General features: G+C 38.9%; 1 protein-coding gene across 1 annotated transcript in view; it reads right to left on the bottom strand.

Moving 5' to 3' along the window:
* Window positions 1-5,591: 5,591 nt before the first annotated feature.
* The window catches only part of KPNB1 (karyopherin subunit beta 1), a 28,873-nt gene continuing 14,573 nt past the window's right edge, over window positions 5,592-19,891 (bottom strand). The window contains exons 10-22 of the mRNA XM_051994683.1: window positions 19,451-19,675; window positions 18,168-18,359; window positions 17,303-17,433; window positions 16,012-16,159; window positions 15,687-15,758; window positions 14,519-14,663; window positions 13,209-13,291; window positions 12,630-12,737; window positions 11,370-11,513; window positions 11,161-11,266; window positions 10,326-10,440; window positions 9,801-9,962; window positions 5,592-8,885 (exon numbers count right to left, since the gene is read on the bottom strand). Of these exons, the coding sequence (XP_051850643.1) occupies window position 8,885; window positions 9,801-9,962; window positions 10,326-10,440; window positions 11,161-11,266; window positions 11,370-11,513; window positions 12,630-12,737; window positions 13,209-13,291; window positions 14,519-14,663; window positions 15,687-15,758; window positions 16,012-16,159; window positions 17,303-17,433; window positions 18,168-18,359; window positions 19,451-19,675 (1,632 nt within the window). The 3' untranslated portion in view covers window positions 5,592-8,884. The remainder of the gene's footprint in view (window positions 8,886-9,800; window positions 9,963-10,325; window positions 10,441-11,160; window positions 11,267-11,369; window positions 11,514-12,629; window positions 12,738-13,208; window positions 13,292-14,518; window positions 14,664-15,686; window positions 15,759-16,011; window positions 16,160-17,302; window positions 17,434-18,167; window positions 18,360-19,450; window positions 19,676-19,891) is intronic.

The following is a 19,891-nucleotide window of genomic DNA, read 5'->3' as shown; positions in this document are numbered from 1 at the left end:
GGGAGGGTGGGGGGGAGGGAAGGGGGGAAGTAAAGAAAAAGCAAACAGCTCCGGAAAACAAACTGCAACTAAGAATCTTAACAGTCCGAGGAAGTTCCTCCCTCAAAAACTGCCCAGAATTTGTTTTTTCACGAGTTTGCATATTTGTTACAAGGCTTTATTTTGTTGGGTTTTTTTTTTTTTCCCCATGTTGGGGGGAGGAGGAGAGAAAATAAATTTTTAAGTGAGAAAAATCAGATTGAATTAAAAAAAAAATGCCCAGGGAGAGATTTTCTCCTACTGACTCTTGCTCTGGAAACAGGCTTATCCTTTCCTGCCCTGCTCCTGCCTGAAAGCAGTAGGAGTAGGTGACATCAGCAGCTGGTAGAGAGATTGAATCAAAATAAAATCCAGATGACTTAAATAGAAACAGCCAAGCAGGAAAACTCATTAGACACATGTGGCAGTGTGGGGAGCAGGGTGCTACCTTAGCACTGCCTTCAGAGACCTTGAAGAAAAAGGTTTTGTAGCTGAACCATTTTGAGAATCCATGTGGAGCTGCAGGTCAGCCTTCTGTGAAATCTAAGGCAGAAATGTTTCTTTCAACCAAATTCCTCAAGGGCTAACTCTTTCTAAAGGAGAGCATTATAGTTTCTGGTAAAGTTTTTAACTCCTGAGGTGATTTCTTCAATTCTTAATTGGATGTGGATTGATGGAAAATCTGAAATCAGCCAGTCTTGTTTCTTTCCTCCTGAATCCCTTTCTTCACAAAACCCTTCTCCAGCCCTGCTCTCTCTGCCCAGGAGGGTAAGTAGATGAATGATGAAAAAACGTCTGGGAAGACAGTGCTTAGCCAATGGCAAAGCATTACTCATTGCTATGGAGAAGTTGGTCATGGAGACCTAATTCTCCTGCCCTTCCCCCTCCGCCATGGGACAATGAGGATCTAAGATTAAGAGGAACACAGGCCCTGAAGGCAGACTCTGAATCTGAGCACATCATTGGTAAAATAGAAATCAATTCAATCCAGAAAACATTTGTTACAGTAGCATGAATTGAGGTCTACAATAACCTACATCCTGAAGTGAAGACAGAGCAACCTGGAACTCGCAGCGAATGGAAAGTTGGGTAACGTGACAGCCTTCTTGGACACTCAGCAAATGGCACTGCTGATGAAGGCAGCTACATCTGGGCAGGAGTTCATTTAGAAGTGATCACTGCAGCTCTGTTTCCTCTCGGGGTATGAGACACATTGTTAGCTCGGAGCTTAGCAGAACCTCTGTCACTCTGCCAGAAAGAGGCAGCCGTAAAAGCTCATATAAGGTGTCCAAAATAAACATGTCCAGAAATGACATTGTCAAAATTGTCAGAAATGACATGTGCCTCTCTCCCTGAATTGATTTGGGGTGTTGGTTCCAGAAATGAAGGGCACATGACTGGGGGTACTCTTCAAATACAAATATCACATTGTAGAAAGCAAACCTAATTCTGCTACCAAAGAGCTCAGTCTTGGGTCCATCAGAGATACTTTCTCTACAGTTTTTCATACTTCTGTGTAGCAATGCAGTTAACTTTTCCGGCCACTCTTGCTACTTCCCCCAAAAAAATGCTTTCTCTTTCTCAGTATCAATTTAAGGGATTAAGTCTAAATACTAGCAGAAGTGAATGATAGATGGGAGGGGGCAGCTGATTTCCAAGAGGATTTGGAATTGTTTTCATGGATTTTCATCTTCCTCCAATCTCTCTGCTGAGTTAATCTTGAAATCTAGAGCTTGGATATGCCACCTTATCTTATAATAGCACAAGGAATGTGTGTTGAGTAGTGAGAATCTTGTATATGTGTGTGTGAAAAATTTCACCCAGCAACTCCCATGTATTAGATTCTAAGTTCCTTAAAGGCATATTTTTAATAGTGTGTATGTGTGTGTGTGTGTGTGTGTGTGTGTGTGTGTGTGTGTGTGTGTAAAAATATTTCACCCAGTATGCTCCCATGTATCAATTCTTTAAAGGTGAGGACATGCCCACTCTTCAACATTCTCACTGCTCTCCTTGCAAACAGACAGGACTACCTGGTCATAAAGTCACTTTTTTTGTTTAATAGATATCATTTCCAAAGCTACTGGGAGGTTCTGTAACTAGTCAGAGTTACTTTATCAACTAGTTTTTTTACTAGTCAGTGGTCCAGACACAAAGGCAGACCTCAAAATTTAAGTCTCCTAAATCCCCCTTCTAGAGTCTCTAACACTATTTAACACCATTTGTAAGCTGCCTAGTACTAGAAGAGAAACTTGAAGATGGACCTGGTCAAACCAAATCCTGGTTTGCCCAAATTGGGGACAGCCCCTAGGGGATAAGAACAGACATCAGATTTAGAGGCCCAAAGATGAAATTTCAGAACTACCACCTACTATGTGACCTTGTGAACCTGGGGAAATCATTTAACCTACCTGGGCCAGTGTCCTCAACTATAAAAATACTGGGCCTAGCTAGATGACTTCTATGGTCCCTTCTAGAAAACGATGATCCAACAAAGCATCAAAGTGGTAGGTACATTTAGAAGGAAGTACTACTTATATACAGAACAGCCAATTTATGCAGTTTATTACCCCCAAACTAATATAGCCTGAGGATAGAAACAGCTTCCAATATTTCAAATAAATGTATGGGATAAAACATCCATGGGAGAGTATAGTATAGGAGAGGAAGAGACAGAGAATCAGAAGGTCTCCCACTAACTGCAACCATGGACAAGATTATTTCCCACTCAAGTACCTTCCATCATCATGCTGTGACAATGAATATGCTGTCTGTGGAAAAACATATAAAATGATAAAAAGTGAAGTAAAATGAAGAAAGAATAGACATAACTACAACATAAATGAAAAGAATACTGAAAATGAATACGAAGAAATTTTAATAACCAACCCTAAGGAGCTTGGTATGAGAAGGTATCGCCCTCCATCCCTTACAGAGGTGAGACACTACAGGATTGGAATTGTATAGCAGTCTAAACTTTTTCGGTGTTTCTTTGGCTCAACTGTTAAGTCCTCTAGGAGGGAAAGAGAAGGGGAAGGGCAACACTGGGGAAATGTGATAGACTTTTTAAAAGAACCTACTATGTGCAAGACATCATGCTGGGTACTGGGGATGAAAGGGAAGAAAAAGTCTTCAATTTAAAGGGGTTCACAACACAAATTGTATCTGGAATTATCTCCAATTTTTAGCCTATTTGGACTTAGCTGCCTATTATCCATTATCTGTCATTAAACAGTAGGGATTTTTTTGTGGGTTTTGTTGCATTTTCTGTTTTTTGGGGGAGGTGAGGCAGGGGGAACATTGCCTTTTTTAAATCTCCACAACTCAGAACAGTACCTGGCACATAGTATCTGCTTTTATGAAAATATTTGTTGACTTGACAAGTAAATACAAAGTATACAGTAATTTCAAAAGGGAGAATGCTAAAAAGTGGGGATAGGGAAATCAGGAAAGTCTGTGATGTGGGAAATGTGCTATAGGTGAGGCTGGGAGGGAATCCTAGTACTAGAATCCTTAAAGGCATATTTTTAATAGTGTGTGTGTGTGTGTGTGTGTGTGTGTGTGTGTGTAAAAATATTTCACCCAGTATGCTCCCATGTATCAATTCTTTAAAGGTGAGGACATGCCCACTCTTCAACATTCTCACTGCTCTCCTTGCAAACAGACAGGACTACCTGGTCATAAAGTCACTTTTTTTGTTTAATAGATATCATTTCCAAAGCTACTGGGAGGTTCTGTAACTAGTCAGAGTCAGTTACTTTATCAACTAGTTCTTTTACTAGTCAGTGGTCAGCATCAAAGTGGTAGGTACATTTAGAAGGAAGTACTACTTATATACAGAACAGCCAATTTATGCAATTTATTACCCCCAAACTAATATAGCCTGAGGATATAGGTGGGAGTCCAGTTCAAACATGAGGGCTCACTTATGCAAGAGACCAAATGTTGAGGAAGGTAGAACTGACAAACCTTAGCTGGACAGAGAATTCCACAAAGGAAATATGAATCAAGACTGAAGAGGTATACGGAAGTCAGGCCGTAGAAGATTTAATTGGCACAGCTGAGTTTATATATTTTAAATTAGAAGCAATAGGGAGGTACTGAGAATTTTTTAATAAGGAGTTATACACATTGTCAGATCTGTTTTAAGGTGACCAAACTGGTAGTTGTATTCTAATGGCAATGGCAGAGTCAATCAGCACATATAAACAGAGCCATCTCTATAAGCTCTGCATGTCTCTCTATCTGGGACTTGTCCTGTCAATGTTACCTTTAGTGGCACTTGTCTCAGCAGGGCATTTTTTGCAATTTGTAATTCCATCTGCATCCATTAAAAGATAAGTTCTAAATGTTAGCAAATTCCGGGTACAGACTAATATGACCCTGGAGATTTTTGATTTAAAAGGCTAGAAATAATATTTATAGTGTTTACTTTGAACCAGGCATTGTGCTAAGCCCTTTACCATCTCATTCAATACTCACTGCTGTGATAGAAGGTAGGTGCTATTTTTATCACCATTTTACAGATGAGGAAACTGAGGCAAATGGAGGCTAAATGACTTGTCCAGTCACATAGCTAGAAGTGCCTAAGGCAAGGCGGAAGGGAGGGGGAAAATTGAGGAAAGGGGGGGGGGGGAGAAAAGGGAAGAATCAGAAGACTCAAGGCTCAGTAAGTCTGTTCTCTGTTCCTTATATAAGAACATTACAGAATTCAGGTCACCATTCCATCCCCAAATAAGGAAAAAGGAATGGTATTATAGGAAGTTAGGACAGGAAGGAGAAACTCAAGCCCAGTGTGTAAAGTTGACTTGCTCAATGTCCAACACCATTAGAGTTGGGATCAGAATCCAGGTCTCTAAAAAGTCAGTCTAGGCCTCTACACTACACCAGAGTTGCTCACTAAACTTAAATATTACTGAAATAGACTGAGCTAGTCAAAAGCCACCAATACTGACCAAGTTCTCCTTTAGCTTCTTCTGAAACAAATTTCCAGCACTGGGGGGAGAATCACTTCTGCATTTATGCAGGAAAGCATCAGCAGCACTCCTCAAAACAGAAAGGATTCTTGCTAAGGTCAAAGTAGAGGCTGGCTCCTAATACTTCGACTGACCACAATTAAGTGTAAAAAGCTCATGTGAGGTCTCTGCCACTTACCAAACACCCAAGCCACATGATACCTACCCATTTTAATAGTTAACAAGCAATTTTGACTAGTTAAGACTTAAGGAAATCATTAGCTTATTTTCTTGCTTATGCTATTCAGTAAGAATTTATTACTTGAAAAACCATATAATTCCTACTTCTCACAGTTTAGATTTTTCCTAGAGCAGGAGTTTTTACTCTTTTTATTTTTGGGAGGTCAGAGACCCATTTGTATATCTGAGGCCTATCAATTTCTCCCGATTTTTAAATGCACAAAATATATTATTAGATTACAAAGGAACCCAATCATACTAAAAGTTTTCAAAATATTCATGAACCCAAGGTGAAATAAGCATGCTTTTCTATCCCATTTTATCCCCAAGGAAATAATGTCAATATCTGGAATAACGAGACAAAAATGAAGCAGCAAAGTATTGAAAATAAAAATAAAGCGGACTTTATTTTGAAGATAAAGATGATGGTACCAGTTTTGGTTAGTAAAGTAGGGCTCAATTATAACACGTCACTAATGCCATCATAGGAAATGGCACACCAAGGGTAGGCACCCCTAGTGAGATTACAGAAGCTGGATCCAAAGTCAAGATGCAATCAGAAGCTCAGAATGCCTGGACTTTGGGTTCCTCTTTATGCTGGACTAACACTCATTTGACAGAGTGACAAAAGTTAAGACAGTTGCTTGGTTTGAAGTTAAAATGCTAAGAGCTGCATAAAATGGACACTTCCAAAGAGTACACTGACACAGGTCCCCTCCCCCCAACCCCCCTATCCCCACACACACAAAAAATTTGGTTCCTAGGGCAACATAATTGCCTTTGACAGCCATCACAATGGTCAATTACTTGGGATAATAGATGAAAAGCCAAGTGACATAAATAACTGATACAGGGTATGATGCAGCTTGCCCCACATAGGTAACCAAAGACCAGTCCCATAACTGCTTTCTTAGATCTTATGCAATACTGTCTTTCCAAACAGGCAGTAACTACACTCTCATGCCAAGATTTGGCCATGGGGAGGCCCAGGCAGCAAGTGGACAGGATGCTCCACTAAAAATGTATTTTGCACCCTATTCCCAAGATAGCATAATTTAAAAGAAAATTCCAATGTATAATGTGGTAAATCCACCAACCAAGGATAGATAGCAGGATTTAACACATAAACCTATAGGTGCCAAGACTAAAACCAAAACCCAATCAATTTGTGATTTCCCAACCAAGTCTCCCATCCACCCCTCCCCTCCTCTCTCCATAACTAAATGGGTCTGGGAGAGCTTTTAACAGCAGCGTTCAGAACTGCTTCCCTGGAACAAAACATGACAAACACACGGAAGGTTTTGTTTTCACTATGGTTCTCAGTGTACTTTATTCTCCTGCTGTCTACAGCTGAGCAGCCCACACAGGGGACAGAAATGGGTAGCACTGAGGAATGATCAGATTTCTCTCCCCATTCCCCCTGCTCCCCCACATCTTAAGCTCTATTCCCACCCTCCCCTAATTTTCAGGAATGGTTTGTAATTAACATCACCCCCTCTAATTAAAAAAAAAAGGCATTAAGAGCCAGGCCTCTTTCTAATCAGGGTTCAGGAGATTGTAAGCTCTTTTAACATATGGAGCTTCTCTCCTTCAAACACCTGGATTTGTTTTGTTTTGCACACTGGTTCATAGATCGGCACTTTTTGACTCTGAACCTGGCACCAAAAAGGCACAATATCTGATACCCTGTACAAGAGCTATTAGAAATGCTGCAGTGCAGATGGGCAAATTTTAGCCAATCCCTCTCATGGATGAAAAAAAATTAGGCTGCTAGAAAAAGGGATGTCAAAGGAAAAGGATAGAAATTAAGACCCCTTTCTTATAAGCTGTAGGGATGAAGGTATAGAAGGGAAGAGGAATCCTGTTTTCACTTGCCAAACCCAAAGACCATTTTTCATTATTTCAAAGCAGCACATTAAAGATGCTGGTTTAAAAAAAAAAAAAAAAACAACTGCCTAACAAATAAAGGGAATCAAGTTCCCTATATGCCTTCTTATTGCTGATGCCAAAATGGAAAATCAGGGTTGCTCCTTTCCCAACTAAAAAAATGTCTTTGATTTATGAAAATGGTATGATGCATCACACCTATAAAGAAAATTCCAAATGGCTAATTAGGGAAGTAGCAACATCCCTGATTGGTCAGATTAACTGTCCATTGGGCTTCTGAATCTTTTTTTGTTGTTGATTTACATTTTTAAATTAAAAAGATCAGTGAGTGGGATCTCTTTCAATTGGAAAGACCAAATATACAAAAAGTAAATTTTAGGGAATGTTTGACACTTTTATTAATCTTCAACTGCAGTGGAAAAATATAACCTTTTACAAGTGCCATTTTCATCATGAGAGCTTGTCAGTATGTCTATATAATATATATATATTTATATAAATTCTGTTTTTCCGTTTTTGTTTTGTCGGTTGGTTTCTGAAGTGCAGCAAGAGACCATTACCACATTGGAGTCAATCAAATAAAGAACAGAAGGCCAAGCAGTTTCCAAATGGTTATTTTATCAGATTTTGTTTGAACATTAAATTTATCCTCATTTTGCAATCCAAAATAGTTACCTGAAGTTTGTTATGGGTTTTTTTTCTTATGTTTATATTTTTATTTTTTTTATTCTTTGGCACAATTTTTTGGGGCGTTCAGACTGTCACAGTACAAGTCAGGAGAGAGCTTTCCCTTTGTGCTGCCAATTCTGAGCATTTAAATTTTGGTTTGGGTTATGGGTTGTCTTTAAAGTCTGTTTTTGACAATCTCATTTTTTCCTATATCCTCTAAACCAGAGTTGTCTTTTCCCCTCCCCTCCCCCCACTCCCCCCCTTCTACATTCACAGTTGAACCATATTAGGAAAGGCGCCTTGATGAAAAGAGATCATGAAAAGCGTCACTTGGGATGGGAACTGAACATGTCAGTGCTTTTCCCTAAAAATTAAAAATAAAAAAAGACCCTAAAGAGCGACTTTCCTCTTTTTTTTTTTTTTTTTCCTTTTTACATCTCTTGTGCTGCATCAGTAGACAGAACTTCGGTTAGTTTTATGAAATGTAACGTCTAACCCCTTTTTTTTTTCTGGGAAAAAGATAAACTGCAATGACTTGAAGTTGAGAATGTGGATACCGCCTCATTCACACACACTCACTCTTAGACTGAAAAAATCCCTCACCCTCCTTTTAGCCCGCACGCGTACAGTACCGTGTGGCAAAGGTACACCGAAGGTGGGCTCGAGACCCAGGCTCCATCTCTCTCATCAGTAGCAAAGGCCAGGCCTTTAACAACAAAGCACCACAGCTGAACCCAGTCCCTTTTCTCCCACACTAGTCATTCCGCTCAGCACTGGCCGAAAGACAGAAAAGCTAGTTCTAGCCTCTCTTGGGAAGAGATAGCTCTTTCTCGCTCTCTCTTTTTAAAGCACATAAATCCCGTCACTTTTCTCTTTTCCAAGACGGCCGATGTTATGGTTTTCTACGGAAGTCAGTGCTTAGCTCACTAACAGCGCTGCTGTTGGCTGCTGCTGCTGCTGCCGTGGCAGGATTTTCAATGTGGTGTGTTTTCAAGCCTCACTCACTCATCCTCTCATTCCCAAACATTCAGCATCCGTGCACACTCCTCACTTCCGGGTTTTTCAAAAGATTGGAGATTTCCAGTGGGGGTCTCGGGTGTCATCCCAATGGTAACAGATCTGAAAAGAGAGGAAAATAACACACACAGCCTTTTTAACTGAATATAGTACACTCATTATGTGCAATTAGCAAAATTTCAGTTCTCTCCAATTCTACAAAATTCTTTTAACTCAATTTGGCAACAAGTTCTCTCACTTCTTCCTGTTCTACCCTCTTGCCTAATTCATCTAGACTAAAGGGTAGGGGGGAAATTAAAAAGATAAATCGCACCCCAACTAGCCAATTCTGCCAAGAGTGAAAATTACTGGTGAATAATTCTTGAGTGGTTGGGAAGAGATTTAAATTACTATTCAGACTAGGTAGGGGTAGCCAATTTCCCCAGTTCCAAGTTTCATTATCAAAGCTAACAATAAAGGCCTAGAGGAATCAAAAAGGTATGGTGAGAGGAAACAGGATCTATATATATATATGCAAGCAATATTGTCAACCCATTGAGCTATTTTAACATTGTACAGTTTTAAGTTTTTTGTTGTTGTTCTGGGGATGCCATTATTAAGGAGGGAGTGAAAGAGATGGAGATCCCTGGGAAATACCTGTGGTGTAAAAAATAAAACTCTTTAAGAAAACATCTTCTTAATGTGGAAAGAGTGACATTCAGGGATACTGAACTATTCTGGAACAGCAGAAGGCCAAAAACAATGGCTTCAAAGAGCTCCAAGTGAGCAGCATCAAGAATAGCCCCTATCTGACCCTGAATGAAGTTTGAAATCTGGGTAATTTTTCATTTATTTAAAATGTATCCTATCATTTATCACTAAAGATTATCAAGCCTATTTTACAGTCTTTCAAGGTTGAGAAACACAGGTAGAGAAATGCCAACACTACCAGGAAAACAATTATTTGGTAACAGAGCTCTTGCCATCAAATCAAGAAATGCCTACTTAGGGGAGGTATAGGGTAAATAGAGATCTTACCAAGCTTGATTCTTCAATTTCCTCAGTTCTTTTGTTGCCCAGGTAGCAAGGGTTTTTGTTTTGTTCGTCTTGGATCTTCGTCCTTCAGTTAACAGTTCATGGATCAGGGGTCTGGCCTCTACTAATTTCAGTACATCCTTCCCAAAAGCTGTACATAAGTCTCTAAGCAAAACAAACAGAGAAATTCAAGAGAAATCAAAACACCAAGTTGCACTATTTCTTTTGAGACCAAATAAAATGGCTGTTTTTACAGGAGGAGGAAAACTAGGACCTAGCAATAGACCAATGAACCTGGTCTTTCTTTGAAATTTTCACTTAACGAAATTCATTGATAAATGGAGAAATATGGTAAACATTTTTGTACATTCATAAAATAAGTACCCTTGAATTAATACTGATAAGTTAGACAGAAATAACTCATAACCTTACTCCATCCTAGCTTCTGCAAATACTCATTTTCTGGCCCACAAGTCAGTTTCTATGAGCTCTATAGCTCAATTATTAAAGCCAAAAGGTAAAACTTACCCTATCAGTCCAGCAGCACAAGCTACTACTACATCTGTGTGATCCTCATCCCCAGCAATGTGATCAATGAAGGAAAGAATAAATTCTACTCGGGGCTGCACCAGCATCACATCCGCTATTTAAAAAAATAAAATAAAAATTTTTGCTGGATTTTTTCTCAATTAGAACAAAATCCAATGTTTCTCTCCACAGTTCCACTGTATTATAACCCTCCAAACAAGGAAGTGAATGAAAGGGGGCTAGTTGTTCATCAGTGCATAATATGAACAATGAGATGTTTTAATATGCATTTCCTAAGACTTCTGCACCTCAGATATTCTCTTCTAACTAGAGAAAGCCCAAAAAACCAGCACAGACACTTTACAGCTCAAAGTGAGGGCTGCTTTTCAAATGATGTTCAATGAAAAAGCAGCTCATAGGTAACTCTTTCCTGTTAGATCAGGGGTGTATGTATGTCCCATATACAAGAAACAAGAGTGTATCTCAGCAGATATGGTTCCCCCCCCCCCCCTTACAGGTAATTATGTTGGGGCTAAATTGCTCTCTTTGTTTACATGAGTGAAGCAAAAGTTGATTCTTCCTCAGGATCCCAGCATTTCCTACAGTTTTTCTACAGTTGTCTTGGGGCAGATTCTTTTTTACACCAAGGATATGTGGCAAGGAGAGGAATGAAAAGACAAAGTTCCCATTCCCTACTTTCCCTGAAGATTTCCTTTTCAGTAGCAATGGATATCACAAAAGGAAAGCTCCAAAAATGAAAATTCTAAGTAAATACTTTTTATCCCAATTATAGACATTGACCAGTGGACCAAGTAAATTATAATGTATACTCAACGGTGCACATTCTCCTGGTCTCCCTTTAATCCCTGGATGATTCCGGTGTAGGCTTCCAAGCACCCTTCCCTTAGCTCATTCAGATAATCCACCATGTCGTAGTCCGACTATAGGAGACAAACAACAGACATCCCCAGGAAGGTCACCTGACATCCAAAAATACCTTCTCCCCATCCCTGGCTTAGAGACAACTACTATATGACTTATTACCTTGTCCACCTGGGCTTGGGAGGCCTGCTGGAGAGTATTCAATACCACCTCAAGGTACTTCTTAAACTCTCCCCCAATGGCAAGGGCAATATCCCCAAATACTGACAGAATCTGTGGCTTGACAGACCTGTGGACATTTTCATTCTGATGAACAAGAAAGAAATAGTTAATAAAAGTCAGAATTTATAAACCTAGCTTACTGAGAAAAGCTTTTAATTTATCTACATTTTTATCTGCTTTTTCAAGAACTTTCCCTAAAAATTGTAGCTCATAATTTATACCAATTTTCAGTAACTTTTATCAATTTTCACACGAAGTTTAATGGGTCCTTTTTATGAAATTTGAAACTCACTGCATCTTTACATGTCCCTACCAGTCAAGTTTTTGGAGACTTGTTGCTTTTGAAACACAATTTTTGCCATAAAACTGATTTAACTTACCTACATCCCTGTTTTCTCATACCAGTTGGCTAGCTGTGCCTTAGCCTCTTCCACCCTTGAGCATCAACTACCTACTGGACATTTCAAATTGCAAATTCTATAGGGATCTCAATTTCACTTTGTTCACAATAGTTCGTTTTTATCTTTCCCCACCAACTTACCCTTCTTCCAAACTTCCCCATTTCTGGCAAAGGCACCACCATCCTTCTAGTCACTCAGTTCAAAACCTCAGTCATCCTCAAATATCTCACTTTCCCTCATTCCAACTATCTAATCAGTTGTCAAATTGCCAATTCTACCCCCACGACATCATTCTCTTCTCTCCAATGCATCCTCCAAAGTGACTATGTCATTCCCTTCCAGTAGTTCCACATTACTTCTGGAATCAAATACAAATTCCTTCATTTAGCATTTAAAGCCTTTCACAGTCTACTTCCCAATTTACCCTTCCAAATTTACACACACATTGCTCTTATTCATTTTTCTATAATCCAACCATCCTGGCTATTTTATCCTTCCCAGATAATATTCTGGTCCTGGTACTAGACCTGTTCATCCACTGTCTACACTATCTCCAACCTATCCCCAACTCCCAATTCTGGAATGGATGGCCTGCCTCTCTTCTGCCTCACAGAATTGCTAGTTTCCTCAAAAGGTCAGTTTAAACACTATGTTCTAAATAAGAATTTTTTTTACATTGTCCTTTCTCCAAATTAGATCACATATATTTTGCATACACTTTTACCTGGTAAGCTACTTCACTTATGTCTAACACACAGCAAACTCATTCTATGGGTGTATTAATGGATAGTGAACTTACTCCCAAGTTCTCCAAGAGCAGCTGCATCACCTCATCACAGAAAGGTAAAATGTTGGACTGCAGGGCTCGGCACAAGTCTCCCACCAGGCCCACAGCTGCCAAACAAACCTACAGAGGAAAACAGGAAAATAACTGGAATTGCACAGAAGACTAACTACAGAACTGAAATACGCCTGCTCCTTTATTATAAAAAGCCCAGAGAACTAAAGTCAAGAAATTCTTCTCCTTAGGAGGATACCTGATTCTTTAAATTAAGGTGGAAGGAAGAAATACAAATAGAGACTATGGGAAATGGAGGATGGGAGATGTCAGCAAATGGTTTGGGGAAGAGGACAAGTCTAACACCTCTAAGGATGCTATTGTATAAGGACATGGAAGTACTAATCTTGGCTTAATGGAATAACAATAACACTTACAGATATAGGAAATAACCTGAAAATACAAGTGAGTCAATTATTTTTGCTAGTGTAGGTTGGGGTTAGGGAGAAGGAAGTGATAATTTGTACCTAGTGCATTCCAACCTCCATCAGGCACACAAAAGTTCAATGTATTATGTTGATATCAAGAGGTATGTCCCACCTGGTACTCAGCATAATTCTTCAAACCAATGCCCAAGAAGGGTTTAAAGGCATCCATGTATTTCAGGAATTCACCACCCAACACTGTACAGAGACAAAATCTATTAGCTTAAAGTACCATTGAGAAGGCTTTATTTAGGCATAGAGAGGTGAATATTCGGATTCCTCTGAAGTCAAATTTTTAAAAATGTACTACAGTACAGTATACAGATTGTTGCAAATTAATTGAGTTAATAGAACTTATACACAAAGACATTTACAAGCTGTTTTAAAAGAACAAGCCAAATTCCTGCAACGGCTAGAGGGGAATTTTGGGATTCTGTTCAAATACCCTGAAGATGCCAACTGTTCATAGTATAGCATCTTAGTTTGGATAGAACAAGAAAAGGGCATGGCCTTCAGAAATGTCGTGGTTAATTTTTGGATAGGCTGAGCCAGCAATTCTGCCTCTTGTCTGCCTCCTCATCTGGAGGCCAGCTTCTGAACAGGATCCTCAGGCAATCCCCCAAGGTTCTGAAACAAACTATGTCCAGGAGAGCAATACTGGCCTTCAACTTCCAATAAGCTACTTTTAGGATCCAAGATGAAACTCTTATTCAGGACTATCACATGTTCCCAGAATATTTCAGCATATCTTTTTCTTATGCCAGAAATAAATCCAGTCCTCCAGAAGTTAGTCCCTTAGGGTGATAATGGCCTCAGAAATTGGACAATTCCCCAGTAAGGTTCACTAAAAGATGTCCCCAAAACCATTCCTTGTTTTTTTCTTAAAATGTTCTTTAATGGAGTTCTTAATGATCTTTCAGTGTCTGAATTCAGGCAGGAAATGATCAGAAAAGTAATTTCTAAAACTCTAAAATTCTATCACATGCCAACCACTATGTGCTACTTCAATTCTACAATACAACCTCAATTACAGTAACAAGGAGAAGAACATTTCCTTCTTTCACCCTAGATGCTTTTACAGCACCTCCCCAGTCAGACCACTGCCACCAGCACACTTTTGGATGACGGGAACCAAACTCTTATGAAGACTTTGAGGAAAAAAGTACCTAGTTATTAAGATGCTATGCTGACTTGATGCAAGCTGCTAATGCTAACTTATACTTTACTCTCAAATTAGTTCCCTGATATCTTCCAGAAGTAGAGCTTTAAAGTTATATGGACACTTAAAATTTATATTTTTAAGCAAATCTGGACGTTCAGGCTTGACTTTAGATCTACCAGTAGAAACAAGGGAATAAGTCAAAACTCTTAAAAAAAAAAAAATTTCAAATCTATCCCAAATCATACATCAGTTTGCTCACTGACCTTCTACCAATGTGCTCACTGCCATCAGGGCATCTTCTTGAACCCCACCAGACCCCGCTGTGCTCTGGAACATCCTCAGCAAGGATGCCATGACCACATCAGAAATCTGCAAAGCATCCTGGTGTTGGACTTTCCGGAGAACATTCTATAAAATGAGTAAGACATTAATACTTCCGACTCCAAGCTTGATAACAGAAAAGGCTTTATTTTTGTTATTTTTTTTATTTGACATTCATCTCTCCAAAAACCCAACCTGTAGTATTGTGTTTAAATGTTTAGTCAATGCAGACTATCTTCACTAAAACACCCTTTATTTTAATCTTCATCTTATTCCTGTGTTGTAAAATAAACAGGGTTTATCTATCCCAGCAAAGAAAACTATTTTCTTGCATTTCATTTATGCCTGAAATTAAAGTTAATTAAAAGCCAATCCATTTCTTCCCCCCCCCCCCCCCCCCATTTTGGTGAGATACCACAGTTCAGTTCCTACCCAAGACAATGATCTACTGTAAACTCCTATCACTGCTCATCTATTACTAATGGAAGCAGAGCTTGACTTCTTTATCCACTTTCCCCAACCCCAATTTTTCCTATCTTTCTCAAAAGACATGTCAGTGAATGTCTAAGTCTTTCTGACCTATCTGTTCGATGTCAGACAGCATACCTCAGTACCTTGAAAATTATTTTGCTTTCTAGTTATTCCTTCTAGTAGGTGATCTGAACTCTGGAGAATAAATGGCCCAGAAAAAGAAACTTCATGATTGTACTGGACTCTGGTGTTTCAATCGTTGATTGTCATGGTTTATAAAATGGCAAAACCAGAATTATTTCAAAAGATAATATAGCTTGAATTTTTAGGAAAAAGGAAAAGGTATATAGGAAATGTCTGTGGATGGGCTTGGTTTGCCCACAAAGAAACAATGCACCAAAAAAAGCATAGGTGTGATCTAATTGTAGTGAATTCCAGCCTCCTATTCAGTCACAGGGCAGAAAGGGGACTGCCTGACTCCAATGAATGTCTTCAGATCAGCTTTCTCAACAACTTTGTTCTATGTAGCGCCTGTACTTGTCATCCCAAGACAATATTCCCTTTCCTTTTCTTTCTTGCCTCTTTCTCCCCTCACCCTATGCCCAAACATGTTTGAAATAAGAAAGGCCAAATCCATACCTGAAGAGTAGCACAGAGCAAAGACTGAAGGTCGTTGAATTGGATTCTGTCTGATGTGCTCTGGATGTGAGACTGGATAAAGAGAGAAAAGAAATTCACAATGGGTGACTCAAGACCTATAACTTGTTTTGGTGCCTTCTACCAACTTCCCAGGAACTCCCAAAACTCTAGTTCTCAAAAGTATGTGACTCTGCTATGAAGACCCCTTTGGGGAATTGATAAATAAGGATGAAACAAAAAGATAACAAAAGTGTGGTGTTTTTCCCTTTTCCTGCTGTTTTGCCTCCATTATACTCATTACTTCTACTGATTCCCTAAGCCTCACCTCCATCTGCAGCACTTGCTGCAGCCGCTCCATGATGACCAAAGTTGTTTTCTGGACTGCAGGATAACAGTCCTTGGCACTGTTTTTCACTATTTCCATAAGGGCTTCATATGCAGCACTCCTCAGGTTGTTCTGATGTCCATCAGGTCTGGTCAAAAACAAAATGGATTAGTCTTTTGGTTCTCAACAAAGTTCAAAGACTCTCCTTCCATTCCCTTGAATGAGGAATGGTAATGTCTGATTAATGAGATAGCAGTTTTTGTGACCCATTTTTCTACTAAAAATGATTCCAGAAAATGAGAGAAAACAGACCTGATGTGGATTTGACCAAAAGCAAGCCAAGCTTCAAATTCTCTAAGGTTCATTAAGCTTACTGAATAAGGAATAAGGACCTGAGGAAAAGACAGTGACCTGGGAGTAGAGTTCCAGGTTTAGTGCTAGGACTCCCTCTATTTAGCTGTGGGAGCTGTATGTCCATCATATTTCTGGGGCACTGTCAGACTAGATTAATTTATTCAAATTAAAGTTCCTATGATACAAGACTTTTTTGTCTTTGACATTCAAGAATTCTACAATGTCTTCATGAAGAGTTCAGAAGATAATAAACCCCCCTCTGCTTATAAAGGCATCAAAAATAAACAAAACTGAAGGAAGATGGTGGATCATCTATCTGATCACTAAGATCTCCATTAGTCTTCAGTTATCTTATACTCATCCACCACTGCCTTTTGGTTATAACCATTTTGTAATACCATTATAACACTGTTTCTGTAATAAAATGTATTTTATTACAAAGTCAGATATCTACCACCCCCCTTCTGAGAAGTGGAAGTAGGGTTGTAACAGGTTCAAGATGACTAATTAGATCCATATAGACAGGCATCATGTAATTACACTCCCCAGGTATTTTAAAAAGCAATTATGAAGAGTTTAAAACAAAGAAAAGCAGTAAGCAGTTGATTCTTAGGATCAGTTAAATTGGCAACTTCATGTATGCCTCATGCCTACTCCCTAGATTTTACATAAATGGAGTTTTAAAAACTTCAAAATTGGTCCTAGTGCATGTTAAAAGAGAATGAAATTTGTGAATATTTGATTCACATTCTTAAGAAATGTAGTTAAGTGAATGAATAAAATTATATTTGTGAAATTTAATAACAGTTATCACCCTCTTGCAGTACAAGGAAATATTTCTATGTCTTTTTCTTTTGAGATCAACATGTTCACATCTACCACAGAAAGTCCTTGGAGCTGAAATACAAAAATACTATCCATAGAGAATGACAATTACCTGTCTGTGGTTTCTAGAAGCTTCTGAACTATGAGTTCAAATGAAGTAGATAAACAGTAGGTAGCTGGTTCTTCCTGATCATCAGCAACATCTGCAGCTTCATAGGCAGCTTCAGCCAGACTAGAAAAAGCCTGAAACCCAAGAATATCTCAAGCCTTAGTTTTAGAAAACTAACTAGACTCAGGTATATCATATTTTCAAAATATCTCAACCTATCAGTTGGAAAGTGATAGAATTCTCTGAATTTCTACTCCAAATGCCACCAACAACTTGCCACTTTTTAAAATTTTTGTTGTTGTTCTGCTATGGCTGACAATCCATGGTATCAGACTTCAACAAGACTCTAGGACCAAGGCTATGGCTGTCAAAATTTTTCTTTCCATTAGGAAAAAAATCTTTGAGCCTTATTACCTCCAAAGTGCTATGCCTTCTTTTATACAATTACATTCTAGAATTACCCCCAGGAAACAAAAAGCTAACTGTATTCCATATTCATACCTACCTTCCTTCTTGCTCCCTCTTATCCTTAGAAGCTCTGTAACTAACAACTCATACCCCTCAGCCATTATTTTGAGTTCCCAAGACACTCAAAATAAATGCCTGGCTCCAAATAGTTCTCAAGCTGAGATAGCATGACTGTTCTTAATGGTTCACCATGAGTCAACAGTTCCCATCGGCTGAGGCAGTTCTCCCACATGTTAATTGAAGAAATGAGAATGTAGGTGTTCATAAAAAAGCATTCTTGTAAAAACTCAACTTTCTCCCCCAAATCCTGCTTTTGCCAATGAGCCAGCCAATCTAATGGCACCATTCCCCCCTTTAATCATTCTCCCTGCTTCCCTCCCCCATAAATCCAACCTCTCACCCAGCACACGTTGGAAGCCACTCTGGGCTCAGCACTTAGGCCTTCAATCAGACACTGCAGTAGAGGAGCAAGGTAGACATCATTGATGGCAGCCTCAGGAAGCAGCTCACAGATTCTGCCCACAGTCCAGGCCGTTGTATCTCGAACTACCACACTGGGATCTTTCATTAATTCTATGAGAGTGGGCATAGCCTAAAATACAACACAGTATTGTCAGGCAAGGAAGAAAGTATTAAATATGTTTATGCATTCCCAAAAAAGAAACTGCTAAAAATGCCATTTTAAATCAGAACATGGCAAATGCCATTACAGAAGACATGAAATTGATATGCCAGAGGACATGACTAGTTTTTGAGAAAGCTATCCTTCTATTGGGTACATGCCCTGTGAAGCCTTCTCCCCTCCCCTCCCCCCCCAAAAAAAACCCCACGCAACAATATAGCAACATTTTTTTGGTGTTGGAAATACTGGAAACAAAATGGGTACCCGATGATCGAGGACATGACTAATAATTAATGTTAATCCTAAAGAATAGGTGCCAAAATACTCCTTCCTCTCAGGACAGGTGGTGGGGCTAGATACAATGACTATGCACATATTCCTGAGCATAGATGCTATGTTGGGTAACTGCTAACATATTTTCTATAGCCTCAATAGAGGCCCTCCTGATTCTGAGGAGTTTAACTGGTGAAAGTAACCAGAAAGTAACAGATATAAAAACAAAATATTATCAATAAAAATCTTTTTAAAAAAGAGTAAGACTTTTCTTAAACAACACCAACAGAAATTACTGCATCTGTATCTAAGGTTGTGATAGTCTGCTATATTCTCTTAGATCACTCCTAAATTATTGAACTGCAATTCTGGACTTTCTCTTTTTAGAAGGAATATCAAAAAATTGTAGAAGTGTGAAAGGACAGTTAAAAAAATAGTTATTGTTTGGTCTGGAGAAGACTTGCAAGTAAATGTTAAAGACACAATAACTGTCTTCAAGACCCTAAGTCACATAGTACTCCAAAACTAGTACTAAAAGGCAGAAATTAAGTTCTATTAAACTAGACAGGGTTCAGAGCTTCTGAAGTTTCTTACAACTCTTATAATTCTATCATCTTTCCATATCCAGTGTTCATCAATGCACCAAAACTAACCTCCTTTGGTAGGAACCAATACTTGATCATTTCATGGAGAGTTTGTATGAATCAGTTCTTGATTAAAAATAGGTCTTTTCTAAGTCCCTTGCAAGTTAAAAGAGGAACAATATTCAACATTTATCTTGGTCTTACCTGAATCACTAGTGGTTTGAGCTGATTGGGTTCTGGGCCTTCCAAGATGCATCCAAAAGCCATGACAGCTGCGTCTCTATACCGCCAATCAGGGTTCTTAATGTGTTCTTTTATGAAGGGTAATACATGAGGGACAATGTCATCTTCACAGCAGGTAGCCAGGAGCATGAGGCAAACCCCTGCTGCTTTACAGGGATTCCAGTCATCATCATCATCATTTTCATCCTAGCAAAATATTGTGCTAGTCAAAACACCACTTTAAAATATTTAATGTTTAAATTTAATATTAAATTATTTTAAATATTCACTATCATCCTTGATAATGTATATATGTGTGTACAGACACGTGTATCTCCAACCTCAAAAATGGTTATGAGGTTTGCCGTTAGGAGCAAATAAAATTTAAAGGAATTAATTTACATGATTCTATAATGCAAGGTC

Source organism: Antechinus flavipes, chromosome 4 (assembly GCF_016432865.1).
Source record: "Antechinus flavipes isolate AdamAnt ecotype Samford, QLD, Australia chromosome 4, AdamAnt_v2, whole genome shotgun sequence".
In the NCBI taxonomy this organism is placed as follows: domain Eukaryota; kingdom Metazoa; phylum Chordata; class Mammalia; order Dasyuromorphia; family Dasyuridae; genus Antechinus; species Antechinus flavipes.
The sequence above is the reverse complement of the archived record's forward strand: the minus strand, read 5'-3'. Positions and strand labels throughout refer to the sequence as shown.